Here is a 20,487-nt window from a genome sequence, read left to right as displayed (position 1 = left end):
TTATTCCCTGCCAGTATATTAGTATTGTTCCACAATGTAGAAAGTTTATGAAATTTAGGTACATTTCCAAAACATTTTTCTGCCTTTTTCCACACTGCAAGACCATTAAAAATTAAAGTCCCCAATTTAACTTTAAGTTTTCTGTGCATTACATCTACGTGTGGAAGATATAACCTATTTGGTTGGCCTATTGAAGCCTCTATAGATCTCCAGGGTACCTTAGAGTCATCGTCCATCCAAACACTTAAAGCTGTCAGCTGAAACGCCCAGAAGTAAAATTTTAAGGATGGGGCAGACAACCCGTCCTTCAGTTTGGGGTGTTGTAAAACAGTTGATTTAATTCTAACATGTTAACCACTTCATATGAACTTAGAAACCGTAAACTGGTTCTGTTCAAAAACATAGGAGTAGTAGATGTTGAGATCATGAAAAACAAACAGATTTAATTTTTGACTTGAATGTGCATTTGAAGGCAGCCTTTACTGATCGTATAGCCACAAGCATGTGCATTGCCTTGAGACATGGGGAACCCCAACATCCTCAATGACTCAATATGTAAGTGAGGCTGTTTAGTAAATTCAGGTTTGTCTCAGAGTTTATTGTCACTAAAATTAACCCTGAAAATTACAGTAAATCTTTTTTAAATTATTTATTTACCTGCTATCTTCTAAAAAGTTCTAAAAAGACACCAGGCTCAGAAAAGCAAAGGTACTTTATTCATACACAGTACTCATAGTTTATTCTGACTGGAGTACACCTCTCAAAGTAACCCCCACTGCTAACTCCCCAAAAGAGAAAAGGCTGTATATGTATGTGTCCAAACAGGCTGTTTTTGAACCAAGAGAACAAATAACGCCCCTGGCACTTTGCAGTGAGTCAACAGGTTGGTGAAAAGGTGTGTGTGCAAGTTGTACAACTGCTTGGAGGAATTATGATGAGTAAGAACAGGACTTCATTTGCCTGCCCCTCCCTTGGGCGGTGAGTATATAATTGCTCACTTAAATGGGTCATATTTTACTCACTTATCTCCTGGACTTGTGCCTGCCATAACAGACAAGCTAGACAACAGCTAGACATATAATGATTATTGCCTGGACAAATAGTCATTTAAAAAGAATCTAAAAGATGTCTAAACACAAAAAAGAAATGTGGGTGTTTTTCTCTCCATGCTTTTATTTATTATGTTCTACACCAAATGTAAGCAGCAGTTACATAATTTGAATATTTTCTCCTTCACTTCTGCAACTAGCCAACTCAAGTTCTACAGAAGCTCCACTTAGAGAACCTATGTGCGTCACTGGGAGAAAGTATGGTATCCTTGACAGAGCTTTGGAAGCCGATCAGCTCAGATATGTAGCAGACACTCAGACTGACAGCATCTCGTGAGATGGGGTGTCGTGAGCGCAACAGACCAGAAAGGCCACAGGGCACACTGAGCAATGATGGACCTTATGGCTGATGCACACCCTGTTCAGTCATCAGTTTAAACAAACATCTGTCTGCCGAGTGCTCAAAGGTCAGGTTTATCACTCTAGTCTAACATATCCCAGAATCACTTTAACTAGAGGTCTGTTCAAAAGAGTAAGTAAGGAGACACTAATCAACATTGTGCACTTACTACAGAATCATTTCATATTTAAAACAAACAGCACTGGAACTAGATGAAAAAACTGGGAAATATAATGTAAGCCACGAGATTATCTCTTTGAAACAGTGATTAATAGGCCAGATATACAGCCATCCACCAACAAAGAAATCACTGCAACTCAGTTGAATAGATAAATCTTAAGCCAACTCTCACCGTTCATATCAGAATATATTCATTACTGTGAAAAGCACACAACCAGTTGCCTTCATTCCTGTTACATTTCAGTGAAAAATCAACAGCCAAGGTGGGTGTCAGGTCTAACCAATTCAAGTCTGAATAATTCCTCTTTCAAATTGTAGGGAAATCCAAAAAGACTCTGTTTAGAGTAGGAATAGACCTTTTTCATACTCCGGGTTTTGTAACATGGAAGTAAACGTTTGCAAGGTAAACTTCGACAGTTGGGAGTGAATGGGAGATCACAACAAATATTATTTTCACTTACACATTTGTTTCAAGACCAAAAGAAAAAATCCACTATTACATTTGAATGACTTTCCAGAAGAGGAAAAAATAGAGAGTGGTGGATTAAGACGGGAGAAGATAAATGTAATGTGACTCTCTCAGCAGCTGTAATCAAAACCCCCTCGCAGCGGTGGTAATACATTTTTAAAACTAATTCCAGGGTAGTATGACACAAAGCATAAAGTTATAAATTTACACTCAATATTTAAAAAATGTATAATATAAGAAAATTTGTTAGATTTACACTGATAAATAAGGCAGAAACGCATCTTCACAGTCTGTGAAAAGGTCTATGGGAAATGGTTGGTCCTATTTTAATCATCTTAACTCAGATGTTCAAAGATGCAGACCCTCTTAGCACACAAGCAAAAAAAAAAAAAAAAAAAGAGCATGTCTGTGCAAATTTTTTGTGGCATTCTGAGGCCCTTCTGTTTGCATTTGCACAAAAATAAGCATTCTTAGCTTATGTGGTTTTCCATTGTTGTGTGAATATGCTAGATGTGTCAAAATTATTTCTCAAATTAATATATATGCTGAAGGTATGAATGACTGTAATAGCCATTGTACAGTACTTTATGATCATGTAATGTATGTGGCCACTGAATTTATGAATTTATGATGTACAGTACTAACACAAACAACAGCAACATTTATAGACACTAAATCAACAGTAACTGTTTGTTACCATTTGAAATAATGGGGGGGGGGCAAATTAGCATGAGGTATAATCTCAGTGTATTATTATTATTATTATTATTATTTTTTGCTGAAATTATTTTGTACTCTCCCTATGCAAATAAATACAAAATTAGAAATCATTTGAGACCCATGTACTCAAATGACACAGAATGACCTCTAGCGGAGAGACGTGTTACAGCAGCTAGTTTCTTCTCAAGCATCCTTTGAGATGCAGTGAATGGCACTGACCAAGTGTGAGATGCAGTTTACTGGACTGGTTATATGAAACTATTTCATTAAAGTTAACTAAAGTAGAGAAGTCAATTAAACATTCAAACTTAAATAATCTATTATAACTGGCTTGATTGAAATAAAACAACATATTAAACCCAATGAACGGTGAGCCTTCAATGACAAGAAATGATTGGAATCATGGAATTAGAATATATATATATTTAGGACTGCGGCTAATAAAAAGCCACTAAACGGAAGCAGTGGTCACGAAAATCAAAAGTATGTTTATGGAATTTGTTCGTTGGAATGTGGTGCGTTTTTCCAACTGGTGTGTATTAGACAAACGCTCTGTGAGGTAGGAGCGCAAGCTCGTCCCTTTTTCCTTCCAGCATCTGATTGGAGGAGACTCGTGCTCAGGAATGTCATGAAACTATTTAAATAGCACTTTGTTCTCTTTGGTAATAGTTAAGATTGACCACTGTAACTAGGGCAAAGAAACAGCCTCGGTTAACGAGGAAAATTGGTTCTTAACTCTTTATTTTATTAACGCTTCTTAGGAATTATATCAATTTTCCCGGGATTTACACATTTTCTGCTGTTTTAAACGTGTGGGGAGGTGTGTTTATTATTATCATTATTATTATTATTTTCTGATTCAGACAGATATGTTATGATATTTATGGAATATTCACTCTTAAGGTTACGTTTTTTGTTCATTATAAATATCTACCTGTATTTATGATTTCCGATAGGTAAAAGATTAAGCGCTAAAATGAAGTCTGCGGCAATCTTTTTGCTACTGATGCTTTGGAACTGCGAGAGCGCGAGAGTCGCAGGTGAGCGATGCAACCCACGCACGGTTAGTGTTTGTGAGTGGGGCTGAGATTTTAAATATAAATGTAGCTGTTTAAAATGCAAACATAGCCGTTTTGCCAAATGTCCTCAACTTCTGAAATCCTAACAGAAAGTCGAGACGACAACAGTGTCTACGACCTGTTCGAGCTCGTCCAAGTACCAAGGAAAAACCATGGGGTCACCCTGGTAAAAGGCGACGACCCTTACAGTCCTGCCTACAAGATCCTGAACCCGGACCTGATCCCCCCGGTTCCCGAGAGCGCCTTCAGGGACCTAATCGATTCCATTCACGCGGAGAGAGGATTTCTACTGCTGGTCAATTTCAAGCAGTTCAAGTGGACGAGGGGAAGCCTCTTGACCGTGGAGAAGAATGACGGCTCAGGTCCCATTTTCGAAATCGTTTCCAATGGAAAGGCAAACACTCTGGACATTGTTTTTTCCACTGAAAACAAGCAACAGGTTGTGTCCATTGAGGAAGCGGATTTGGCGGTGGGACATTGGAAGAACATCACTCTTTTCGTGCAGGAGGACAGGGTTCAGTTCTATGTGGGATGCGAGGAGGTGAATACAGCGGAGCTTGATGCTTCTATCCAGTCTATCCTCACTCAGGAGACCCCAGGTGTGGCGAGCTTGAGGATCGGCAAGGGCGCAGTGAAAGACAGGTTCATGGTGAGTTTAGGATGCAGCGTTTGAACTCTATGCAGATGCATGCCAAAGAGCCGTGCGATACATTTTATCTGTATAAATTAAATCAGTTGTGGATTTCTTTAGGGAGTGCTGCAAAATGTACGCTTTGTTTTCGGAACTACTCTGGATGCAATTCTGAGGAATAAAGGATGCCAAAACTGTAAGTGTTATGCTGAACTCATGCATGTAGCCTACTGTGTGTCCGACCAGATAGGCTAACTTTGATCGGGCGCTCAGTTCAGATTAATGTGCGTTCGTAATTCAGCGTTGGATGTGCCAACGCACAACCAAGAACACATTTATCAGCGCTCGGTTCATACTGTATCTTTTATTCACATGAGACAAAACGCAGTAGCATTATCTAGCGTGCCAAGGAATGAACGTTGGCAATACAAACATTAAGACTTTAAGCTCCCTTCACTCTCATTACCATTAACTTACCATTAAATTTTTCCATTTGCTTAATAACGTCTAGTTAACTTTATGCTGAACGTTTTGAATATTCTTTCTAAATTAATCTTTTTTCTTCTTCTTCATTGCAGCAGTTATGACTGATATCATCACTCTTGACAATACCATAAATGGATCCAGACCTGCAATCAGGACTGATTTCACTGGCCACAAAACAAAAGGTAATCCCTCCTTTTTGGTAGCCCATTCATAATACAAGCAAACAAAATGTGAGCATAATTTAAGAATGGGAATACAGTTTTAACATTTGCAAGCTGCATATTTCTCCTGTTTAGATTTACAGATGATTTGTGGCTTTTCATGTGAGGACCTGGCCAGCATGTTCAAGGAACTCAAAGGTCTTGGTGTGGTGGTGCAAGAGTTATCCAGTGAACTCCGCAAAGTGGTGAGAAAAAAGTTAATCATTTTAAAACTAGCGTAAAGTTGCGCATTCTTTTTGGTTGCAGTAAAATGCTGGTATAAAGCATGGAGAGGCCTAACTAGCAATCATATGCAAATTATTTACAATAATGAATGTATAGAAAATGCATAGTTTATGTGTTTTTTTACATCAACTACATAAAATAGATGTTATTGTATAGACAATATATATAAGTGTTAGTGTAGTGGAATTGTGATGTGTAGAGCAGCATGGCTCATAATGAAGTTCCTAATTTTTGTTTGGTTTTCTAGACGGATGAGAAAAACATGCTCATGAATCGCATAGGCATTCATGCTGGTGTCTGTATTCACAATGGAATTGTGCACAAAAACAAGGAGGAATGGACTGTTGACGATTGCACAGAGTGCACTTGCCAAGTAAGAACCAAATGCTCTGCAGACAAGTACCTGTTAAACTCTGAGAGCTGCCTGCTCTGTTATTAAGCCACTAATTTGTGTGTTAGAGAGATGGGAGCCATGGCACTGTAGGTGCTATGATACATAGCACTGGCCGTAGTCTTGTCCAACACAACAGACAGACTTAAGTTGGGTGGGTGTGTCATTACCCTGAAGTACCTAGCCTCTAATTAAAAGTATGAAACAGGTAACTAAATAGAATACCTGGAACAGAGGGTTAAACTAATATTATAAATGTAATTCATTGTGTTTGTGTAACAATATATACAGGTCAGCACCCTAGTTATTCTGAAGTGCTTTGTGATATAAGCATTACATAGCCTATCAGCACTGTATAATATTCACATGCCTAATTGGAGAGACTTAAAAATGGCCAGGTTATCACATTCTCACACAGAGCGTTTTGGCAGACACAGCCATTGTGTTCAAAGTTTCAAAGATTAATCTAATCCCCTTTGAAGTGTCATGATTTGGAATTTACTCCAAATGTTTTGATCTAGTGTGTTGAATGGGGTAAGTTTAGTTACATTTATATTTACAGCATCTATACCTAATGAATCTGCTTCAATTTAACAAATGATTAATGAGAGTATTTGTGTTAATCACAGAACTCTGCAACCGTGTGCCGTAAAATTTCATGTCCCCTAATCCCATGTGCAAATGCCACAGTGCCCGATGGGGAGTGCTGCCCTCGCTGTGGAACCCGTAAGTGCAAATTAATTAATGCTTAAAAAAATCTTTGACTTGTGACTTTTAGAGTGAAGGTCATTTCAATAATTCTTATATTTGTTATTTTTATTGTGCCTACAGTATGTTGTTTAGGTTAAGATCTGTTCTGTTAGCCAGCTAACCAGCAGTATAGCTTGTTAGAGTCATGTGCATATATTGTACATCCAATCTTGTCTCATAGAATGAATGTTCCTATAACTATTTTTGCTAACCGAGTTTTACGTGCTGCGTTCTAAGTTTCGCTGCAGTTTGGAATTGCAACAAAACTGTTTTATTCACTTTCACACAAAACATGAGTGCAACAGCTGATTATGACTTTATAAACACTTATTTTTCACTCTATTACTTACACACTGCTTTGTTATAATATCAAAGCGATACATTTTAATGCTTGTGTTAGAGACCAACCTACATTTACCCACTTATTTCAACCTGAATAGCTTGCGCTGTAGCTTACCTGACTGAGACTCAAGCTCTGCCAAGCATGCAAGCGGGCACATGAGACGAAAGTGTTATAGAAGTGACAAAATGTTGTATGTGCTTTTCAAGTCGCATTTATTTTTAGGACACTATCAGTTAGGTTTAGGAGTTGATTAAGGTAAGGATGTCTGTTTTGTTCACCTCTCATTTTCTTTTAGGACGCTATTGGGTAGGTTAAGGTTCAAGTTTTAGGTTAGGGAGAAATGTTATTCTCAATAAAACCGCAATCTAAAATTCACCTTAAAACCTCATCTGATTACGACAACAATAAACTCGCTTTTGGCGCCCCTCGTTGGACATTTCACTAATTGCAGCGAAATGTGTAATGAAGCATGTAACTTTGTTTTGCAAATAAATTGCCACAGTCACTTTCACAAGGTCAGACTGTGTATTTCTAAATCTGGTCAAATTTAGTTTTAATCACAAAGTTAATTGTCAGCTTAAACATATTGTAATCCAGGCAACATCATGGCTTTTAAATCTTTTATTGTGGAAGAGCTGTTGCTACCCAAACATTCACAATAATTTGTAAACTACACAATATATTTCAATTGAAGTTTAACTATTGAATGGAACACTAGATCTTTGAGCTTCAATGAATCACTAAATGGCCATAATTGTCTAAATAAAGAGAGGTGGAAAATTGGTGCTGTTTGGCAGAGACCAAAAAAAAAGAGGCAGAAACAGCAGTGCTCACACATAATGAGGGCCAGCCATACATAGATAGAATTTAAATTAATTTCAGCTTCACCTGTTTGAACTTATGGCATAATCAAGGGTGTTTGCAAATTCCATTTCCACATTTGGAGAAGTACTCAAAGGTATCCCTGTGCGTTGGGTCTCCCACATTGACATTTCCCTAGCATTCCAACTGTTTGGTTCTTGCCAGGATTCCATGGAGTGTTCTGTCTCAAGCTGCCAAGGCTAAATTGAGTCCATTAAGACCCAGTATTAAAAGCTTTTCTCCATTTCGCTGCTTTAGAAAGAAGGAATAGCTCTCCTATTGTCACGTTCTGTTCTCTCAACAGCAAGTGACTCCGCCGAGGACGGCTGGTCCCCCTGGTCTGAATGGACCCATTGTTCTGTGTCCTGTGGAAGGGGCATTCAGCAGCGTGGCCGCTCCTGCGACCGCATCAATAACAACTGCGAGGGCACGTCAGTGCAGACAAGAGACTGTTACCTCCAGGAGTGTGACAAGCGCTGTGAGTGGTGCCCAACAACGAACACTGTCTAAGGTTTTACTCGCTGAGCAGGAGAAAAGAAACAACCTGTATCCTGTGTCTCTCATTTGCAACATGCAGTTAAGCAAGATGGCAGCTGGAGTCATTGGTCACCCTGGTCATCCTGCTCAGTTACCTGCGGTGCTGGCATTATCACGCGTATTCGTCTCTGCAACTCGCCAACACCGCAGATGGAGGGCAAAGATTGCCAAGGTGAAGGCCGGCAGACTGAGAAGTGTGAAAAATCACCATGTCCAAGTAAGTAGAGAGCCTGTGAACATTTCTTTTAAAATACATTTGTGCAAGTTGGCGAACATTCTTTTATGACATTTTCTTTTTATAGTCAATGGCGGATGGGGACCATGGTCACCTTGGGATACTTGCTCTACCACCTGTGGGGGTGGTGTCCAAAGCCATAAACGTCTTTGCAATAGTCCATTTCCCAAATATGGTGGTAAAGACTGTGTTGGAGACGCAAAGGCCACCCAGCTCTGCAACAAGCAAGCCTGTCCAATTGGTGAGTAATAGCATTCGTTAACCATTCAGCTGAGACTGGTCTATTTTTTGTGTTAAATCTTTGACTAATTTTGTAACTTCTACAGATGGATGTCTTTCGAATCCATGCTTTAATGGAGCTCAGTGCACAAGCTTACCAGATGGCTCCTGGAAATGTGGAAAATGCCCCACAGGTTACACTGGCAATGGAATTGAGTGCAAAGATATCAATGAGGTAAAGTTCTTTAAAATTAATTTGTTATGTGTAATGTGCTGGAAAGATCTCACTACAAATGTATTTTTCTCTACATTACAGTGTAAGGAGGTCCCTGATGCTTGCTTTGAATTTAATGGAGTCCATAGGTGTGAGAACACAGTGCCTGGCTACAACTGTCTACCATGCCCCCCACGCTACACTGGCCCACAGCAGTTTGGTAGAGGAGTTGAGGATGCTGCTGCCAAGAAACAGGTAAATGAGAGAAGGCAAGGCAAGGCAAGGCAAGGCAAGTTTATTTATATAGCACATTTCATACACAATGGTAATTCAAAGTGCTTTACATAGAAGAGATTAAAATAAGAATAAAAAAATAAGAATAATTGAAACAGTTTAGAATAAAATAAAATAAAATACAGTACAAACAGTCGGACACACAGTGGCACAGTGCTCATTCAGTAAATGCACAGCTAAACAGATGTGTTTTGAGTCTGGATTTGAATGTGACTACTGTAGGAGCACATCTGATCTCTTCTGGAAGCTGGTTCCAGCTGCGGCTGGCATAATAGCTAAAAGCAGACTCTCCTTGCGTAGAGTGAACCCTTGGTATTTCTAGCTGATGTGATCCTAATGATCTGAGTGATCTGTTGGGTTTATATTCAGTGAGCATATCTGCAATATATTGAGGTCCTAGCCCATTGAGTGATTTATATACCAGTAATAATACTTTAAAATCAATCCTAAATGTAACTGGGAGCCAGTGTAAAGACCTGAGGACTGGTGTGATATGTTCATATTTTCTGGTTCTGCTCAGAATCCTGGCAGCAGCGTTCTGTATGAGCTGCAACTGTCTTATGGTCTTTTGGGAAGGCCAGTGAGGAGTCCATTACAATAATCCACCCTGCTGGTGATGAAAGCATGCACAAGTTTCTCTAGGTCTTGACTGGAAACAAAGCATCTAATTCTTGCAATATTTTTCAGATGATAGTATGCTGATTTAGTTATTGCTTTGACATGACTACTGAAACTAAGATCTGACTCTAGAGACACACCAAGATTCCTGACTTGATTTTTAGTTGTATGACCCCTAGCGTCAAGGTATGCATTCACCTTGAGAACTTCATCTTTGTTTCCAAACACAATGACTTCAGTTTTGTCTTTGTTTAACTGAAGAAAGTTTTGGCACATCCAACTGTTTACTTCATCAATGCATTGGCACAGGGAGTCAATGGGGCTGTAATCGTTAGGTGATAGGGCTAAGTAGACCTGTGTGTCGTCTGCATAGCTGTGGTAAGCAATTTGGTTCTTTTTCATTATTTGGCTCATTGGGAGCATATACAGGTTGAACAGGAGTGGCGCAAGAATTGAGCCTTGAGGGACTCCGCATGTCATGGACGTCCACTCAGACTTATGGTCTCCTATACTCACATAATAACCTCTCCCTTCTAAGTATGACCTGAACCATTTTAGGACCATCCCAGAAAGCCCCACCCAGTTTTCCAGCCTGTCAAGAAGTATGTTGTGATCAACAGTATCAAATGCAGCACTGAGGTCGAGTAGTACCAGTACTGATAATTTGCCTGTATCAGTATTTAAGCTGAATATCGTTTATTATCTTTATGAGCGCTGTCTCTGTGCTGTGATGCGATCGGAAACCAGATTGAAAATTGTCAAAGTATCCATTTGAGTTCAAGAATTTGTTCAGCTGATTGAAGACAACTTTTTCAATGATCTTGCCTATGAAAGGAAGATTTGAGATCGGTCTATAGTTGCTTAATATGGTCTTATCCAGATTGCTCTTTTTCAAGAGGGGCTTGACAACTGTAGTTTTCAGGGAGTTTGGAAAACTCCCAGAGAGAAGTGAGGAGTTTATCACTTCTAGGAGATCTGCTTCTAAACAGTTGAACACACTTTTGAAAAAAGATGTGGGAAGTGCATCAAGGGCGCAGGTTGATGTTTTAAGGTGCTGTACGGTTTCTTCCAAAATTTTGCCATCAATTTCTTTGAAATCAGACATAGTAACTACTTTCTCAGGTTGTGGTTTGATTTGAATGACCGCAGCACAACTCAAGGATGTGCTGATCACCTTTCTGATATTATTGATTTTTTCAGAGAAGAAAGAAGCAAACTCACTGCACTTGCTGTCTGACAGCATTTCACTGGGAATCTGGCTTGGGGGGTTTGTCAGTCTCTCTACAGTCACAAAAAGAGTGCGTGTGTTGTTTAAGTTGCTGTTTATAATATTCGAGAAGAAAGTCTGTCTAGCATTGCCTAGTTCCATATTAAAAGCATGGATGCTGTCTTTGTAGATGTTATAATGGACTACAAGTTTTGTCTTCCGCCACATGCGCTCTGCTTTTCTGCATTGTCTTTTCATATTTTGCACTGCTGTTGAGTTTCTCCAAGGTGCTTTTTGTCTTCCACTCTTCTTCCTGACTTTCACAGGAGCAATATCATCAATTACACTTTTAACTTTTGAGTTAAAAGAATCAAGGAGAAAATCAACAGAGTCAGCAGATATACTTGGTGTTAAAGATATAGCCTTCATAAATAGTACACTAGTGTTCTCATTTAAGCATCTCTTCTTGACAGACACAGATCTAGCTTAAATGGCAGGAGAGATCAATATATCAAAGAAAACACAGAAATGATCAGATAGTGCTACATCCTTAATAACAATCGATGAAATGTTTAGACCCTTACTGATAAGTAAATCTAGAGTGTGTCCATGATTGTGTGTGGGTCCATGTACATGCTGAGTCAGATCAAAAATTTTTAAAACAGATATGAGTTCTTTTGTCATATTGGTTTCTGCATTGAAAGATCACAAATTACCAGTGTTACATGCTCATGAACTCATGTGTGGTGACTGATTGCTGCAGGTGTGCACACCCCGTAATCCTTGCCTCGATGGAAGCCATGACTGCAATAAGAATGCTCGCTGCAACTATCTGGGACATTTCTCAGAGCACATGTACCGCTGTGAGTGCAAACCTGGCTTTGCTGGAAATGGACACATCTGTGGAGAGGACACTGATCTTGATGGCTGGCCTAATGCTGATCTTGTGTGTGTCGAGAATGCAACCTATCACTGCAAGAAGGTAGGATGAAACATATTGGCTTTATTTGTTATGAAATTATGAATAACATCAATGTCGGCTAAAATAAATTTTCATATACTACTCTTCTTGAAGGACAACTGTCCCAACCTTCCAAACTCTGGGCAAGAAGACTATGACAAGGATGGAATTGGTGATGCTTGTGATAATGATGATGACGATGATGGCATTCCTGATGACAGGGTAAAATATACTGTTGTATCATTTTCTGTATATTCCTCACATTCTCTTTCTAGTGAAATTAATGAATATGTGTACATTTTAAACAGTGTATAAATGAAGAGAGGACCCAAAATGTACAGAGCTTACAGTATTTTCAAGTGCTGTGTAAAGTAAACTCAGTTTCTCCTGTAGACAAACCTCAAATTCCACCAAAAATATACCGCTCTGAAAGAGTATCGTGTATCGTGCTAATCCAATATTATCTTTGGTACAAATCTTAAAATAAGGCTAGCTTGTTGCACTCCTCTAAATAGACCTACACAGCCGCAGCCAAATTACAAGCCTAACATCTAAAAGTAATATCTTTCATGTGAGAGGGCCCTGTGGAGAATGGGTTGAAGAAGAATATGCTTCCTTCTGAACTGTGGTCTCTTTTTAAAAAAGGACAATTGCCCACTCATCTTCAACCCAAGGCAGTATGACTATGATCGTGATGAGGTGGGAGACCGCTGTGATAACTGTGCATACAACAGCAACCCAGACCAGACTGACACTGACAGTAATGGTGAAGGCGATGCCTGTGCTGTGGACATTGATGGAGATGGTGTGGAAACGATGCTTGGAATGTTAACCATAGATGCCATGTGTGTTATCTTTTGGAGGTCCAAATCATGTAAACACAATATGTGTCATTCTTTTTGGCAGGTATTTTAAATGAGAAGGACAACTGCCCATATCTGTACAACGTTGACCAGAAAGACACTGATCTAGATGGAGTTGGTGACCAGTGTGACAACTGCCCTCTGGAGCACAACCCAGACCAGGTATTTATATATATAAATATAGAAAATGGCAGTTGTTTTCAAACCATTATACAATCCACATAGATCTATGTGTTGTTCAGCTCAGCTTCAGAGCCATTGCTAAAAAGTACCAAGAGGGTAGTCGCAGTCTTTTCCAAGACATGTATTGGTGGAGTAAAATCTCTTCTCCTTGAAGCCAAAGTAGCACAATAAAGCCCTAGGAGGCTTTTCACAGGCACTCCCTAGTGTTAATTTAGCCCAAAGGATGTGAATGTAAAGAATAGTTATTAGTGAGGAGTGAATTTTCCATTGGGTTTATGCATGCCCTGTCGGCGCTCAATTCCTGCAGATCACACCTGTGCCATGGTTAACTGAAGAGAAGGAATGCACCCCTCCTTCCCTCATTAGATGCTGAAATGTGACTGTGGTATTGCCAAGCTTCAGGAACACAAGATTGTTTTCAGAGAAAGCCTTCATAGATAAGCCAACTAGGAAGGAACTTTGAGCTGTTTAGAAAAGTCCTTTTCTAGTTGGAAAATTTTAATTAATAAAGCTAAAGAAGATGATTCAAGATGCATGCTGAGACAAAGGCATTTTGATCCTTGCTCATTCTACACTCTCACGCCAACAGCTTGACTCTGACTCTGACCGTGTTGGAGACAAATGTGATAGCAACCAGGACATTGATGAAGATGGTCACCAAAACAACTTAGACAATTGTCCGTATATTGCCAATTCGAACCAGGCTGATCATGACAAGGATGGTAAAGGGGACGCCTGTGACTATGATGATGATAATGATGGCATTCCTGATGACAAGGACAACTGCAGACTGGCTTTCAATCCAGATCAACTGGATTCTGATGGTCAGTTTTGTTTCTGAATATTCGTAAATGAATGTTGCACTCACATGCATGTTAGTATAATGTTGAGATTTAATCTCAGGTGATTTATTCTCCACTTCTAGGTGATGGAAGAGGGGATGCTTGTAAAGATGACTTTGACCAGGATAATGTCCCAGATATCTATGATGTCTGTCCAGAGAACTTTGACATCAGTGAGACTGACTTCCGGAAATTTCAGATGGTACCTCTGGATCCCAAGGGTACCTCTCAGATTGACCCCAATTGGGTGGTTCGTCATCAAGGCAAGGAACTTGTTCAGACAGTCAACTGCGATCCCGGCATTGCTGTTGGTAAGTCCACTTCTTGAAAAAAAAATGTATTTAAATTTTAACCAAGCAATGATTAAATTCTGACCATTTGTTTTAGGTTTTGATGAGTTCAATTCAGTCGACTTCAGCGGAACTTTCTTCATCAACACGGAAAGAGATGATGATTATGCTGGCTTCGTTTTCGGATACCAATCCAGCTCTCGCTTCTACGTGGTGATGTGGAAGCAGATCACACAGACCTACTGGTCCAGCACACCAACAAAGGCACAGGGTTACTCAGGGTTATCAATCAAAGTGGTTAATTCCACTACAGGGCCAGGCGAGCATTTGAGGAATGCCCTCTGGCACACTGGAGACACTCCAGGACAGGTACATCTTATGGAGGTCATTGTGATTAAATAAGGTTCAAAAACCTTATGGTCATAGGAATACTGACATTTCTTTGCTCAACCCTTTAAAGGTACGCACGCTGTGGCATGACCCAAAGAATGTCGGATGGAAGGACTTCACTGCTTACAGATGGCACCTGACTCACAGACCACGAACTGGACACATAAGGTATTACTATACAAACCATTAAAGGGTCTGCCTAGAAAGAGTCCATTCTAGGCAGATTGAAACATTTATTTTCAAAAGACACTATGTTTCAATGTGCAATTTTCTCTGCACATTTCAGAGTGGTGATGTATGAAGGCAAAAAGATCATGGCAGATTCTGGTAGAATTTATGACAAAACATATGCAGGCGGAAGACTGGGTCTCTTTGTCTTCTCACAAGAGATGGTATACTTCTCAGACCTCAAATATGAATGCAGAGGTGCGTTTCATTACATGGCAAACATTTTCACAATCATGTACCAAACCTGGATATGGAACAGCTAAGACTTACTGTCTTTCTTTTCTTTTTCAGATGCGTAATTGCACAGGCAGGAATTTTATCAAAGAATGCACATTTCTGTACAAAAATGTATTGCGGGCTAAGTCCAGGGACAGATTTGATGCTGCTTTTTTGCAATCGCTCACACAGTGGTGGTGACAAAGCAGGTGCTCAATTCCAATGTAACTGTCGCTTGTTGGAATAGAAACCAACTGGCTACCTATTCAGAATCCTGGACCCCTACACTATTAGCAGGTAGAGCAGAAAAAAAGTCTCCCTCGCTTTGCTTAATTGGGAAGATGGATATCTCTCTGAAACACCTCATTCAGCTCTGTGTGGGAGGAGATCCCAGCAGACAGCTATGCACTTCAAAACCTTTACTCTCTCTCTCACTCTTTCTCAAAAACACAATTTCATACTCTCTCTTTCCCTGAAAAGATGTTTTGGCCAATTTAGAGGGAGTGCAACCCTTACAGTACAGTATTTTATGAAAACATTTGGACTTTACTTGACTATAAACAAAGCAATGAGATTGTTTAAGACATTGAAGAAACCAACAAATCAATTGAAAAACAAAGTCATCCTGAATGTCTGAAAAAATGAATACTATTTTTATTTATTTTTTTTTTTTTGCTGACAGTCTTAGCAGGTATATTTTGAGTGGATCATTGTACCATTTATTAATGTTAGCTATATTTCTGTCTATCTTACATTTTTCTCTTTATAGTCTTATCTAAAGCTTCATGTACATTCATAAAGGGCTGGTGGGAGACAACTCATGGTTTAGTGTGCATAGTTTTCTCAGGGCTAGATGGTTAAACCATTTGAGCAATTCATTAGAGATGGCATAATGAAAGGTTGCATTGAAGAGGAATTGGACAGGCCCAGGTTTAAAGATTCTCCACAGTGATGAATGTTCCACAACAATCTCCATTACAGGAAATGATGCGTCAAATATGAATGCTAGATTACCAAGTAATCTAGTGTCCTTCTCAAAAAAAGGCCAGTTTTATTTGAGAGGCTCCTCTCTAAGGGAAATTTGTGTTTGAGTCTTTCAGGCATAAGCCCTATATAGATTAATGTAGCACTTAGAAAATGCTTATCGAGCATGGCTAGACTGTGCTGTGAGATTTTGCTTTGAGAAGCGTAAGAGAAGGCTGACTCTCTAAAGATCCCCCCTTACTAAAAACTATTTATTGCAACATTTTTAAATATATATAAAAACAAAAGACCTCACTACCAAGGTTATGTCCAGTGCTCTTCATTAGCCTTTCCAGTCGAGAACATTTCATGCATCACTTTTAAAGGAGATGGTCTTCTGAATGGTATGTGTGACCTGTGTGCCTTTTCTGTAGAGAGAGAGATAAAGGAAAACTTTGATGTACAAATATTACCTCATTACTGTTTTGTAATTTGATCAAGCAAAGGCTTTTTCATAAGTACTTTTCTTAAAAAACAAATTGGTTGCCTTATTGCTACTGTAGCACAAGTTGTAAATAGTATTCTTTATAGAAAAAACACCCTGCCCCACATGCAATGGAAAATAGTAAAACAGGAGATGACTTCTTTTTTTAAGAAAACATTAGCCAGTGTTTCAGATGTCCAGTTTATTATTTTTTACTTGATAAATTATTGCTCTTTGTTGTCTCTGTATGTAAGACTGTTTCATGTGTAGATAAATGCTATTTAAATAATTTATCATGACGTGCAGCCTGAATAGGATGCATTAACATCTGTATAAACAGTTTGCACACTGACGTGATGATGTTCTGTTCTTCATTGTTTTTATCTTTATTGTGTTTTTATTTTTGTACAATTTAGTGATGCTTGACTGTAAACATTTTTACCTAGTTTTACAATGCAAAATGCAATTTTTTCGTATAGCAATTATTTTGTTACATACTTCAGAATAATAAACAGATGCTAGACATTGTAAACAGATGTTTATTTTCTTGTGCTGCTTTTTTATTACTGTGAGTTTTTTCCCTGATGTAATTTTACATATGCTACAGCAAGTCTAAATGGCATAGCGGACAACCATTTCCAGTGTTATTTTCTGTGCATGGCACGAAGGGTCAAAGTATGTATTCTATGATTATAAAACAAGTTAATATATCTTGTGTGTATTGACTGGGCCCCAACATGTGCTTGAAGGCAAATTGCTACATAGCTAACACGTAAAAAAAAAAAAAAAACTACAAAGATATTGTAGACCAAGGTCAATGTTAGTACCAAGTTTTAAAAAAAAAATAAAAAAAGCTGAGAAATGAGACAAGTCCTCCTTGTCTACTTCTAAAGATAGGCACGCATGTCTTCAGAAAAAGTGTGGAATGTTGCAGCAGCGACTCACCCCAGGGTTAATCCTCTAATTCCTCACTCGCCCGTGGGGAGATGGTGAACCTTCCTGACCCCCAGTGTGGCATGCGTTTACTCAACCCAGATCTAGGTGATTTAGTGCTCCTCAGACATGTATGGGTCCACACATACACTTTGGTAAACACATTCATATTATACTGGCGAAGGATGAAAGCAGATCTCAGGGTTGAAACGGGTTACTGTGAAGATGCAGAGACGATCTGGGCACAAGTTTGCAAAGTTGGAAATCATGCCAATAGTTTTGTATAAGATGTCTAAAATTCTAAAGTTGAGCATGGAGGTTTGTTTGTTTGTTTGTTTGTATACTTTATTGTCCTTTTTCAGGAAATTTGTCTTGGACTCAAAGCTGCATTAATACACAACATACATACAACAAATGGACTCAAGGCTGCATAATATATACATATAACAAAATGCACACACAACTATAGACCTATATTACTGCATCTTGCTATTTAACATATAAATTGATAGAGGAATAAAGGATTTTTTTTATAACGGTTACTCAGTTAATAGAGGTGATCTGCTAACATTCTTTCTGGAACACAGATATGTTATGCAGATACGTTATGCAGAATGGCAGCCTCAGTCACCATTCATACTGTCATTGTATGGAGAAAGACGCAATGAAAGTGACTGTCGTCCTTGCTAATAAGAAAGCAAAAGACATAAGGCCCAAACACACTCTACGCAAGTATGTGAACGCAGATGCACCTTGCTACACAAGCTCGATTTAACACATCGTTGCATTGTGAAATGTGTCAGCGCTCAATTCATAACACAATGAGAGTACGCACTGCATTCTCAGAGTTGCCTCAAGGGGCGCTAGAGCGGATTTTCTTCTTTCAATCAACAGCTGTCATGGTGGACTCAGGCAGTAATTTGAGTTGAATCTTTTCGAAAAATATATACAACTTTTTTTCGCCATTCCATTCAAACGACTTGTTTTTTCTCTTTGTCTCTCCCCACTTCTCAACTATCGACTAATCTACCACATCCGGGCTGAATCTGAAAACTTATGCAGCTGACTTGCTGCCTAATCAGTTAATGGCTTAACTGACAGCTGTTTTGAATTAATGGAACTCTTAAGGAACTGGTCTCTGAAAAGTTTGAAAAGCACCTTATTTTCATCCTGCCACCATATAGCCTCCAAAGGCAGCATTTTCCTGGTTTTAGATGCAGCACCAGTTTCGTGGTCATGCCTAAAATCTATTGCGCCATGTGGTCTGAGGTTTATAACCACCAGAGCAACACAAGAGCACACGTAATGTATGAATAATGGGACCATGCCTTGGCCAAGCGCTCGTGTCTGTGTTCTTGTGTGAAGTATGTTTCAGCCTTTATAGAACTAAATGAGGGTGAGTAAATTATGACAGAATTATAATTTTTGGGTTGATTTGAAGTCTACTTCACTCCATTTCTGTTATGCTACATCTATACAATCCTGCTTGTTGGTTTGGTTCCACAAAGTTTCTACTGTAAATAGAGTCTTCATGGCAGTCAGGCCCCCCCTATTAAAATGTATAGTATAAATTATTTGTATAATAATTATAATAATAATAATAATAATATAGAAATGTTGCTGTATGAACAGAAATTAATACAATTCAAGGCAGCAATAAAAACAGCAATGTGATATTCAGTAGGCTGCATTTGGGGGTTTCTGATCTACGTTTACATTGTTAGAATTGTGTGAATTTGCTAATTTTCACTCTATGAAACAACTGTGATTTGGGCAGTAATTTATACTTGGCAGTGGCATTTGTTCTCTCTCTTATTTTGAAGATATTTTGAGGATGCATACAGTGGTGCATTAGGCCTACAATGTAAATGCCTACAGCTGAATGTTCCAAAACAATCCGAAGCTTCTTGAAATGCAGGATGCTATTTCTAATCTTTTCTGACGCTAGCCTTCATATTCTTCCAGCTACAAATAGCAAACACATGGACAATACTGCAGCTGCATTCCAGCAGAGATCTCCTCTAGTTCTGGTTTGTGAGCAGAATTAGCATCGACACTAATGTCATAACTTTCATTTTACTGACAAAATAATTCAGCAGTTTATTGTGGTTCTTTTTGTATAAACCATTCCAGTTTGCAGGAGAATGTTGTGAGAATACATTATTACATGAATAGGTTGAATACAAATAAAGTGGGACACTTTCAGACAATTTAAAATATGATGTAAAATGGTGTAGCCCCTCACACAATACCATTTTAATTAAAAAGCAAAAGATCATCTCTACGCTTATCAGAAGGAAGAAATATTAAATGCAAAAACTGTGAAATATTAAAAACAAAAACTGTTCCACAATATAATCTATAAATATCAGATTTTCCACCTTTGCACATATTGATGTCTATTTTATTGTGATTCGGCCAGCACTAAAATCTAAATCAATTCTGACCAGTTAGTCAGTGTCCAATACCACAAAATTGCCCTGCTAACACTGTCAGGATCTGAGCAAGGATGAGGACTCAATCGCAGAGAAAGTTTAACAGTCTTTTTTTTAATGAACACAGCAGGCAGGTGGAAAGTTGCAAAAGTTTGTAAAACTGCAGATTGTAATGTCCAGGAAGGATATTGAAGCACCGGGCTGATGATGGCAGTGATCTGAATGCTGTTGAGATGCAGATGATGAGTAATACACTGGCAGCAAAAAGTTTGGAATAATGTACAGATTTTGCTCTTATGGAAAGTAATGTGGCATCCAACTGATCATAATGTATAATCAGGACATTAATAATGTAAAAAATTACAAAATGTTCGGAACTTCTTAAACTACTTCACAATTTTCTCATCAAAAACATCATGCAGCAATGACAGCTTTGCAGATCCTTGGCATTCTAGCTGTCAGTTTGTCCAGATACTCAGGTGACATTTATCACCATGCTTCCTGTAGCACTTGCCATAGATGTGGCTGTCTTTTCGGACACTTCTCACACACCTTGCAGTCCATGAGAAT

The 20,487-nt window shown here is 38.8% G+C and overlaps 1 protein-coding gene across 1 annotated transcript; it reads left to right on the top strand.

Annotated features, from left to right (window-relative positions):
• The first annotated feature begins 3,497 nt into the window (after positions 1 to 3,497).
• LOC127624100 (thrombospondin-1-like) lies at positions 3,498 to 17,400 on the top strand. Its single transcript, XM_052098762.1, has 23 exons — positions 3,498 to 3,638; positions 3,775 to 3,858; positions 3,987 to 4,546; positions 4,649 to 4,724; positions 5,107 to 5,196; positions 5,311 to 5,420; positions 5,708 to 5,833; positions 6,481 to 6,577; positions 8,110 to 8,283; positions 8,383 to 8,559; positions 8,645 to 8,818; positions 8,904 to 9,031; positions 9,113 to 9,265; positions 11,893 to 12,111; positions 12,205 to 12,312; positions 12,736 to 12,895; positions 12,997 to 13,115; positions 13,726 to 13,960; positions 14,062 to 14,289; positions 14,366 to 14,637; positions 14,729 to 14,826; positions 14,945 to 15,084; positions 15,178 to 17,400. The coding sequence occupies exons 2-23, from the start codon at positions 3,795 to 3,797 to the stop codon at positions 15,183 to 15,185; spliced, it is 3,516 nt and encodes a 1,171-aa protein (XP_051954722.1). The 5' UTR covers positions 3,498 to 3,638; positions 3,775 to 3,794; the 3' UTR covers positions 15,186 to 17,400.
• Positions 17,401 to 20,487: the final 3,087 nt, after the last annotated feature.

The sequence above is a fragment of the Xyrauchen texanus genome, chromosome 30 (genome assembly GCF_025860055.1).
Source record: "Xyrauchen texanus isolate HMW12.3.18 chromosome 30, RBS_HiC_50CHRs, whole genome shotgun sequence".
In the NCBI taxonomy this organism is placed as follows: domain Eukaryota; kingdom Metazoa; phylum Chordata; class Actinopteri; order Cypriniformes; family Catostomidae; genus Xyrauchen; species Xyrauchen texanus.
The sequence above is the reverse complement of the archived record's forward strand: the minus strand, read 5'-3'. Positions and strand labels throughout refer to the sequence as shown.

Bases quoted from the DNA above. Each gene is read 5' to 3' on its own strand.
- LOC127624100 (XM_052098762.1), top strand. From the start codon at position 3,795: ATGAAGTCTGCGGCAATCTTTTTGCTACTGATGCTTTGGAACTGCGAG. The intron at 12,112-12,204 runs GTAGGATGAAAC...CTCTTCTTGAAG, and splicing joins CAACCTATCACTGCAAGAAG to GACAACTGTCCCAACCTTCC. The intron at 14,827-14,944 runs GTATTACTATAC...TGCACATTTCAG, and splicing joins CCACGAACTGGACACATAAG to AGTGGTGATGTATGAAGGCA.